The 10,474-nt window shown below is 37.5% G+C and overlaps 2 protein-coding genes and 1 non-coding gene across 3 annotated transcripts; 2 read left to right on the top strand and 1 right to left on the bottom strand.

The window, feature by feature from the left end:
• Nucleotides 1-746: 746 nt before the first annotated feature.
• On the top strand, nucleotides 747-3,314 carry AUR3 (ataurora3). Its single transcript, XM_059601936.2, has 6 exons — nucleotides 747-1,025; nucleotides 1,122-1,364; nucleotides 1,452-1,547; nucleotides 2,464-2,678; nucleotides 2,764-2,836; nucleotides 2,945-3,314. Exons 1-6 carry the CDS (start codon nucleotides 900-902, stop codon nucleotides 3,041-3,043), a joined length of 852 nt encoding a protein of 283 aa, XP_059457919.2. The 5' UTR covers nucleotides 747-899; the 3' UTR covers nucleotides 3,044-3,314.
• Nucleotides 3,315-4,228: 914 nt separating this feature from the next.
• TRNAV-AAC (transfer RNA valine (anticodon AAC)) lies at nucleotides 4,229-4,302 on the top strand. The gene has a single exon. It is a non-coding gene; the product is annotated as a tRNA-Val (tRNA).
• A 287-nt stretch (nucleotides 4,303-4,589) lies between these two features.
• On the bottom strand, nucleotides 4,590-8,287 carry GRF9 (growth-regulating factor 9). The gene is made up of 4 exons (XM_059603172.2): nucleotides 8,062-8,287; nucleotides 7,562-7,903; nucleotides 6,080-6,835; nucleotides 4,590-5,190 (listed from the first exon to the last, which is right to left on the bottom strand). Exons 1-4 carry the CDS (start codon nucleotides 8,105-8,107, stop codon nucleotides 4,793-4,795), a joined length of 1,542 nt encoding a protein of 513 aa, XP_059459155.2. The 5' UTR covers nucleotides 8,108-8,287; the 3' UTR covers nucleotides 4,590-4,792.
• Between the last annotated feature and the right edge of the window lie 2,187 nt (nucleotides 8,288-10,474).

The raw sequence follows: 10,474 nt of genomic DNA, 5'->3' as shown, positions 1-10,474 counted from the left end.
AAGAAACCAAAACTCTGTGGTTCAGTCAATGCTAGGCCTGAAAAGTAGGGCCGAAATTTTTGCAACGACACCAAAATTTTGTGGTTCAATCAGTGCTATGCTCGTACGGTAGGGTTAACATTTTTAACACGATTTGTGAACTCGACACATTAAAAGGCTTAATCCATTTAATTAAATGGATTGGGGTTAGGGTTGACTTATATATAGTCTTATATTTATGCATCGAGACGCGACTTGAACTTGACAAACTTGACAAACAATATTTAGGGTTGAAAATTTTTAACTTGGTTCACAAATTCGATACAAATCTAGCACAAAATTAGCAGGTTATGATTGAGGGATCTAATCTATTTAATTAAACAAGTTAAGTTATGGTTAACTTATATAGTTTTAACGATATATTTCGATACGACTCAAATCTAACACGCGAACACAAATTGTTACTCTTACTGAACAATTTGTTGGGTTAACAGAAGTTAAAAAAACCAATGGGGAGTACAAACATTGAGAATATGAGTTACCACTCTCACAGTCGGTTTGGTTTAGCAGTTTTAAAACGAGCGGTTTGAAATTTTTTCATTTTTTTAAAACTATCATATTATTTTTTCAAACACATTCTTAGGGGGATAATTTTTGCTATTTTGTTCACAAATGCGCGTTTAATCTGCAAAATTGTGGGAAGGGTGCGTTTAATAGGATGTATGCCTTAGAGTTGGGCTTCAAGGCCCAGCACGCTGCGTTTTCTCCAAAATCCAAATTCCCGTAAAACTCTTCCTTTTTTGAAAATCCCCCAAGCTTTCAAACCCCGAAAGTTCCCTCTCAATCTCACTCACTCCCCGAATTCCCCAATTCTCTCACGCATTTCAGGATAATCCCGAAATCCAAACAAACCAAAACGAATGAATTCTAAAACCCAAGGGCGAGAAGCGAATCCGAAGAAGCAATGGTCGATGCAAGACTTCGAGATCGGAAAACCACTCGGAAAAGGAAAATTCGGCCGAGTCTACCTCGCCAGAGAAGCCAAGGTAATTCGATTCAAATTTCAAGTTGTAATTTCTTAATTGTCTTCCTGGATTTGATTTGATTTTTGTTTTTGTTTTTATGATGTATATATTTTGAAGAGCAAATACATAGTAGCGTTGAAGGTGATTTTCAAGGAGCAATTAGAGAAGTACAGAATCCAACACCAGCTGAGGAGGGAGATGGAGATCCAGACCAGCCTTCGGCACCCGAATATACTGCGACTCTACGGGTGGTTCCACGACGCTGAACGCATTTTCCTCATACTCGAATATGCTCATGGCGGCGAGCTTTATGGCAAGCTCAGGAAAACCGGCCATCTCTCTGAGAACCAAGCCGCCACCGTATTCCTCTCTCTCTCTCTCTTTTTTGGGTTTTCAGTTATACCAGTTGGGAAAGATCCCTTATGTATATTCCCTTGTGAATTTTAGTACATTTTGAGCCTCACGCAAGCATTGGCCTATTGTCATGAGAAGGATGTGATTCATAGGGACATCAAGCCAGAAAATCTGTTGCTTGATCATGAGGTATGCCACAACTTCTTACAGCACTTTTTATTTCTTTCTTTTTTTATTTTTTATTTTTTCTTGTTTTGCCCAGGAACCTTTTCTTTTCCAAGATTTGTGTTGACGATATATATGGGTGTTTTGTTCGTGGATTGGAAGTGAAGTTTGGAGTCAGAGAGGTTATTTTAGAACTAGTATGAACTTTGGCTCTAGATAGGTGAACTTACAGGGAAAATCATTGCTGGCTTGAATTTGTATTAGTCATACTTGACAAGTTTACCCCAAATTCTCAGCAGTCAATTCAAGAGTTTTATCTGTTTGATTGCTGTCCCAAAATTTTCTGTGTTTTTAGTTCAAACGAAATATCCAAATTTCAATGATTCTAAATTCTTATAAAACTGGTTAAAGTATTTCTGTGTGGACTTTTAACTTTATTTAGGCATGTGTATGTAAGGGCAACTTTGGTATTTACATGGTATTTGCAGAGATGGTCGGACCAATCATGAATGCGACTAAGGTTGGACATACTTGAGCTTATGAACAGAACAATGTCTTTAACTCTCTTCTCTCTTCTTTTTACTGTCGGTTTCCTTTTTGTACTTGAATAACAGTTTCCAAAGAATCCTCGGGTGCTAGTGCTCAACCTCAAGATGCATTGCTATTGATCAGCTTCCAACTTAACTCTAACTAAGTTTTTAATCCTAATTGATTTGGTGTTAGCTTGTTGACCAACTTCCAATGACAATTATCTTCTTAAGAAGCTTAGAATAGGCATATTTTGCATTTCTTCTTAGTTTTTTACATTTATATGATAGAAACTTGTCAATTATTGGAATTTCTGATATTTTTACTAAACCTGCATTGGCAATATTGTTGTTGAGGAAGTACAAAACATATTACGGATGTTTCGCTTAACCTAGTAAAATTATATCTGTAGGGTCGACTGAAAATTGCCGACTTTGGATGGTCTGTACAGTCAAGAAGCAAGAGACACACTATGTGTGGAACTTTGGATTATTTAGCACCAGAAATGGTGGAGAACAAAGCTCATGACTACGCAGTTGATAACTGGACTTTGGGTATCCTTTGTTATGAGTTTCTTTATGGTGTCCCTCCATTTGAGGCTGAGAGTCAAACTGACACCTTTAGAAGGTAAGGTACGGATAATTGTTTCAGTGTATATAGTATGGATGAAATTTTTAACATGAACAGTGTTAATTTTGTTTGGCTGTACCAGGATAATGAAGGTTGACCTGAGCTTCCCTTCCACCCCTTGTGTTTCTGAAGAAGCCAAAGATCTCATTCTTCGGGTAAGTTTGTTAATGATTGTTTTTATGTTGAAATCTGGGTGTAAACTAATGCTGTCAGTCAATTGGTTTAGTTGCCTTTCTGAATGCATAATGTGAAAATATGTGCAGCTTCTAGTAAAGGACTCCTCAAAAAGGCTCTCTCTTCAGAAGATCATGGAGCATCCTTGGATAGTCAAGAATGCCGATCATATGGGTATTTGCAGATAAGTAGGATTTGAAACTTCTGATCTGATTTTGCCATGGCTTTGAAGAATTCACATGGTTGAATTGTGCTTCCAATGGTGAAATTTTTTTGGCGAAATGAAGCACCTTCCAGAATTCATCATTGTAACCTCCAATATCTCGTCATGTACTATACCATCTGTATATGAGTATACATTCCCTGTCTTGTTCATGGCATTGCAACCGCGTATTTAAACATAGAAATTAGATTACTGGATTTATTGGATCTCTTTAATCTATTTATCCAAATGGTAAAGTGAATTGTCAATGCCAGTTTATTTTGATTGTTGTAATGGTTCCGTGTTCATAAATATTCTTTTTGTTGGTCTACAATAGAGTTGCAGCTTACCTTTGATTGTTGCAAAGGTGGATTATACATGTTATTTGTCATCTAGACCTGCACCTATTTAGCATATGACTCAGGCATTTCTTTTCGAATTATGCTGTCCAACAACTGAAAGAGGAGACCTGAGTTGTCATATTTTCATGTAAATTTAGACCACTCAACCTCCATCCCTTGCATATAATAAATTGAATCAGAGCTTATTCCCTCTGACTCAAAGGGTACTTTCTCCCTCCATAAAGAATGCAGGTGCATTATTTGAATTGGTATGATTGATATGCTTAACTCCAGTCGAAGAAATATATCCATGCCATGATGCATAGGGAACTGATCTTTCAAGCCTGGCCCAAACGTATCTGGTATTCTCTCAACTTCACACGTTAGTATTGTTTTTTAATATTTTAGGGACAATTTGACAAAACCACCTCAGAAAATGGGGGCATTTTGGGCCATGCCCGTCTGCGAAAGTTCGAGCTTTATCCAACCAATGTAGAGAGAACGCTTTGCATAGTGACTCGATGATCTAGTTGAAGCGAAACCCTCCTATTACTCCGGTTATTAAAATGCTCAAGAAGGGTAATAACCATAAGTACAAAAGATGTTTTGGAATGAAATAATTATGAATATCATAAAAAGATGTTTCAAACACGTTCGGTCTTCTGACCAATAATAAGAATTTAAAGTCCACAAACAAGAATCCAGTCCATCTGTAATTCTATAAAATTTTTAATTCTTAGAAAATCTCCGTACACAAACCGGAGATTTGGTCACAGTTATTTGACTCTGAGAATAATTGACTTAATAGCAAACCACCGAAGTCAACAAAAGGTGTCGTGGTGTAGTTGGTTATCACGTCAGTCTAACACACTGAAGGTCTCCGGTTCGAACCCGGGCGACGCCATTTTGTTTTCTTACTACTTCTTACGTAATCCATTCCTTTTGTTTGCTACTATACTAATATTTATGCACACCACGAGTATTATACTTGCCTAGTTTAAACAGTCAAAAACAAATTTCCACCTTCCTTGCATTTCGTTTCATATTTTCATCTTCTACCAATTCTCCATCCACTCCACTAAAGTTGAATTTTGAGGATGAGACTTCTATAATTTGATTAATCTCTCTCATCTCTTATTGGTCTATCCAACCCAAAAACGCAAAGTGAAAAATGAAAAAGAAAAAAGAAAAAAAAAAAAAAAGGGCACCCATTTAATTTAACAAAAGGCTTCTAGATAGTTACAAGATACAGAACATGAAAGCTCAGTGGTTACATATATCCTCCTTAAACAACACAAATAACATTACTGTTTCCTCTGTTTGCACCAACGCCTCAAAACTGGTCTCTCTTCAAGTGCTTTCACTCTTTCTAGAGAAGCATCTTATGAAGAAACCTAACCATATTCATTGGCAGTGATGCTGGTGTCTGAAATTGTAGTATCACTGCTACTGCTGGTACTACTTTTCTCATTACGTCTCAGTGGAGGACTTGCTTGGATTGAGATGGAAAGATCTGTGTTCGGGATTGCATGATCTGTTTTCTTGGGTATGCTTGATGAGAGAGATGGCGAAGCTCTATGGCTTGCAGCAGTGGAAGCAGTGGGTAGAGGAATTGTTTGGGAGGCCGCCGCATGCCTTTTGGAACCTCTGTGCATGTGTTGCATACAATACTTCTTATCAGGAACAACATCCCTGCTACACCGCCACTTCTTCCCATCTGTTCTTCTACACCTCCCCAGTTCAAGCTCGATGCTATTTCGGTTTCCAAAGCATGAATTGTTGCAACCTGGAACTGAAAGTAATAGTAAACGGGCAAATCAACCTTACTTTCATCATTCAAAAAGAGAACATGTGGTAAACTATGATCTGTCTATAAATTTCAGTAAGGCATGATGAGGTTGAATAAACAAAACCCTACTAAAAGCAATCAATTTTTTTTTTTTTTTTATAAGTAATGTTGTATATACCAAAAAGCGCAGAGGGGCGCAACCCAAGTATACAGGCCGTATACAAGAGAACGCCTAAGAAGAATAAGTAAAAAGAACAAGAAAATCAGGAAGGTTAATCACTAATGAAGCTAAATAAGCAGCTGTCCAAGTGATGAACAGGGAGATGAAAAAAAAAAGGCATAAAGATAGTTCATGACAAATAATCAGCACCTAATCCTGTTCTAACTTTGAGGTGACACAACATTTATCAGGATCAAGAGACAAAGTTCCAAACATCAGACACAAATTCTCCTAATGAGCTATTTGATCAAGTTGATTTGACCTCAACTTACACCTCAAAGTGCTAATGGCAGTTGATGGATTAGAAATTTTGGAAATAAAAGCATCAAAGTTTTAAAACCAATGAACTAAAAGAATTCTGCCATCAACAGAAGCAAATCAAATGCATAAAGACCAAGTCCCAATTACCTAAGAACCTTGATGAGAAAGCACTTTCATAAACATATATAAAAGAAAAAAATAAATCTAGAAGAACAAACTAAAAGGACATACGTAAAGATCACACAACCTACATGTGAAGGTCAATGGAGGAGCCCATCTATTTGTACCACCAAACAATATCAAGAAAGCATTCTCTTTGTACGGGAGGGGAAAAAAAAAACATCTAGGGCCTAACAATGTCATCAAATATATTTTTCAGATGAAAAGGGGCTTCAATTTTACTAATATTACCTTGAAGAACACTCTTTGGTGAGAAGCCCAATCCTGGTGATATCCCAAAACTTATGTTGTTAGCCCTGTTGTTGCTGCTTTTCATGCCGGTATGGTAACCGACAGCGTTGCCACTCATATCCTTTCTCTCGGTATTCTGGTCAATTTTTTTGTTACCACTCATATCCTTTCTCTTAGTATTCTTGTCAACTTTTTTGTTGGCATTGGCCGTGAGGGTAGGTGCAGTGGCAGGGGTAGTGGTAGTGGTGATCCTCATGGCTGTGGCGGCAGGTGTGAGGTGGGGTGCAGTGGCAGGGGAAGTGGTGATCCTCATGGCTGTGGCAGCAGGTAGGACGGTCGTGCTTGCTGCAATCGTAGGGATGTGGGTTCTGGTGGTAATAGTGTCACAATAAGCATTTTTCTTCCTTCCAGTATTGCTAATGGAGATGATGGTGGTGGAGGTCTTATGATTGGAAGATGGGGTCATGAGTCGAAGCCCTACAGCTTCTGGGTTGCCACGATTCGCATTTAGCTCCCCCAATTTGTCATTTAACTTTTCAGATGGCATTGCATCTGAAGAAATTGAAATTTCAACAGCTTCCACAGGCTTTCTTGAACGCTGACGGCCTCTGTGCATATGCCGCTCACAGTATTTCTGGTCCGGAACCACATTCTTACTACACCTCCACTTCTTCCCATCAGTTCTTCTACACCTTCCCGGTTCAGGATCCGTCATGGTCCTATAGTCAAACCCCTGAGGGCTAAAATAGCCTATAACTGAACACAACCAACAAAAAGAAACGAAGGCCAGATCATAATCTTTAACTGAAACTTTCTAGATCACCGCAATATCAAATTAATGAAAACACATCTTATAACTCATGTCTAGTAAACATAAACCAATTTCAACTGACAAACCCAAATCCATCTCAAACATCAATGTCGCTCAAGTAGCAAGCTCATAGAAACGAAGAGCGATCATTTTATTTGACATAAACCTATTTCAAATTTCATGTTGAGCCACACGACTGATATCATTTCAGATAAACAAAACCAATATAGAATTTTTAAAACAAACATTCTCAGGACCAAGAGAAAACTAATCTGATATGATTCCCGTTTCAAATTACAACCCTAATAAGTAATAAACACCTCCATCTAAGAAAACAAAACCAAGATCAACATCCTATGGAAAATCCAACAAAAGAAGCATGGTTGATCTGATTAACATAATCTCATATCATGTCTCAAGTCTTATAAGCTTAAACCCATCTCAAATACACGGGCGCAAACATACACATGCATGTACAAAATCTTAATAATATTTCACTTACAAATCCACTGAAACTAGGAAACCCCAGTTCAATCCAATTCCTAAAATTAGTTCACACCAATTTTTGTTTAATATCCATAACAAATATAAATAGACCAAATTAAAACCTTATTGAATAGTAGCACAAAATAAGCCAAGAATCATTTGAAAGGAAGAAAAAGAAGATTTACAGCTAGGGTAAAGGTCATAAATAGCAGGGCCGAAGCAGCTAGCCACACTCTTCCAAATGGGAATGAGAAGGTGAAGAGGAATAGGAAGACCAGCCTCTAAGTGCTTGTATATGAGGGCCTGTCCTTGAAGCTCATGCGACTGAGCTGGTGTCAACGACGCAGGCTTTCCGTGCTCACTCACGGGGTTTTGTGCAGGAGCAGCAGAGTAAGCACCAATCCCAAGGCCCAGCTTGATCCACGGTGGCTGTGCTTCCTTCACCACCCCACCCTTCCCCTTCTCTTCAACCTCCACCCTCGATTTCTCCTCGTCAGACATCCTCTGGGGTCCACCTCCTCCTTTTCCTTCACACAACATATACAATATATATTAGATTATTAGTTATTGCACCATTCAAATTAGCCAACAAAAACTGACCCCAGATACCAAAAATGAAAAAATTAAATATATATATATATAAAAGAAAAATAGGCAGACGGAGAGAGGAAGAGAGAGAGAGAACCAGAATGCGAAGAAGGTACACTAGTTTGAAGCGGCAGAGCTTCCATTTCACATGAGCATCATCAAGATTCAAGAGAAAACGAAACCCAATTTGTATAAGTGTTGGGGAGAGAGAGAAAGAGATAGAGACAATGTTAAAAAGGCCGAATTCAAGAGGCAAAAAGCAAGAGCTGAAACAACTGAGGGGTGACAGCGAGTATTGACAGACATTGACATACTAATTTAAAAGCGCAATTCAAAGGCCAAAAGCAAAACCACCCAAACCTGTCTCTCTGCAGCGCGCTGAGACAGAGAGAGAGAGAGAGAGAGAGAGAGAGAACGTGAGGTTAAAGCGGTGTCAGAGTGTCAGATGATCTGACAATCTCAGCCTTCTTTTAATTTTCTCTGAAGCTCTCCGCCTCAGCCCTCACTCCTCGAGCAGGCGAGAAGAAAAAAAAAGAAAATTCAGAAGGAAATCACGCGGGAACGCGCTGATGCTCAGCTTACTGACGAGGGAGTGAGACGCACGCACCAATTGCTGGAGCGTTTAGTTGATCACCGAGGGTGGCGCCCACGCGCCCTGTCAGGGTGGCTGTGTGGCAATTAGTTGAGGCAGAGGAGGACACATCATCGGGTTTTCCGTTACGTGGGCCCGAGTCAGAGAGTGGATGGGGTGGGGCCCACGTGTGCGCGGTCAGTGACAGGTGGGCCTTGGCAGTGGCCGAGGAGTGTCCTCCAATGAATTTTTTTGTTTGTTTCCTTCTCAGCTTTTTGGGGATTGGGTTGGGCAAGATAGAATGATCACTATGGGCTGGATCTATGATAAGGTTGTCTACAAAACATTGTCCAATTCATTTTACTGGGCCTGAAGGCCCATCCTAAAATAAAGATGTTAATGTCAGATTGGCCCATTGAAGTAAAAAAAAAAAATTTAAAAAAAAAGCCCCTCCTATCGGATATAGCGTAAAATCTACTTTTACGGCCTTTAATAGAAATTTGATACATGAGTTAAAAACACAAAATATAATAGAAATGAAAACATTATATTTTTAATTCAAATCAATACCATAAATGTTTCTATTTGCTCAACCCAATGTCCACCCCTCACTACGTATTCCCCACCTACTTTCAAACTCTCAACACTGGAGTCTCCAAAACTAACCAAGACAATAACTCATGTGATTTTAGCAATGGGTATTTTGTTTATAAAGTATTTTGCCAAACGAAAAAAAGTTATTTAGTATGAAAAATTATATATATGTTTTTTTCAAATTGAGGTGGATACTTTTTATAGAATGTGTAAAATACCAAATTTACACCACGATCTAATTGAAGTTAGTTTCTTTTTAATTAGCTACATTTATAGAGGTTCTAGACCCAAACCCAAGAGCCACCGACACTTATTAGACTAATTCCTTGAGGCTACAAAACCAGTTTCTCTCTCTTTTCTTTTCCTTTTTTTTTTTTTTTTTTTTTTGAGCAAATCACTCTTCATACAACATAGACTTTACTCCTAATTACTTGACATTATTATCCCAAAGTTTTGCAGCTTTCACCTTCACTATTGAACGGAGCCAAGGGTAGGAGGGGGCAAATGGCTTACTTGGTTCACTTAAAAACATTGAAAAAATAAATGGAATTCTATTTTTCCTTTCACTCTCTCGAATGTATAACTTTTGAGGTGACATTTAAAATTATTACTAGATTTAAAATTTAATAGTGATTCATTTAAAATTTAATCTCATTTTCAAGTACACTTGAACAATTGAACGTGTAAGTGTGTATATCATTTCTCTAGTATAGAAAAATAAATGGGATTCTTTAAAGGGAATGATTTGAATTCCAAACATAATGACAATAAATAGGCTCAAAGTTATGTTCCCAAATGGCACATTAAAAATAAATAAAAAATTCAAATGCTATATTCCTTTTCCTATTGATCGGACCGTTCAGTCAATGCCATTTACAAAGATATAGAAATGCTACTTAGCATTTTCAAGTGTTCATCTCATAGTATTTTTATTATTATTATTCTTTTGTTTTTCAAAAAATAAATGAATGTGAATGTGTCAAGTAGACAAGAATACTGGGAGATAGACGTTTTAAAATGCTTAGTAAAATTTCTCATAAAAATATTTACAAAGCTGACTCAAGTTAATCCATAGATTCTATGCTATTGTAAAGCACAGAATGATAGTCCTTCTACTTCTATCTTTTTAATATCTTTAAATACAAGCCTTCTCATTTTTTCAGAAAATGCTCTCACCCTTTAATAATCTCAACAATGAAAATTTCAAATTCTATGTAATTTAGATTATGTTTGGTTCTTTTTCTAATAAAAAGAAAAATGAAAATAATAAATAAATAAAGTCGAGTGATGCTATACGTAACATTTTTGTCTTTTTTTTTTTCTTTTTTTTTTTTTTATCTTCAAA

The sequence above is a fragment of the Corylus avellana genome, chromosome 6 (genome assembly GCF_965113065.1).
Source record: "Corylus avellana chromosome 6, dhCorAvel1.hap1.2, whole genome shotgun sequence".
In the NCBI taxonomy this organism is placed as follows: domain Eukaryota; kingdom Viridiplantae; phylum Streptophyta; class Magnoliopsida; order Fagales; family Betulaceae; genus Corylus; species Corylus avellana.
This window is presented reverse-complemented; position numbering and strand designations above follow the sequence as displayed.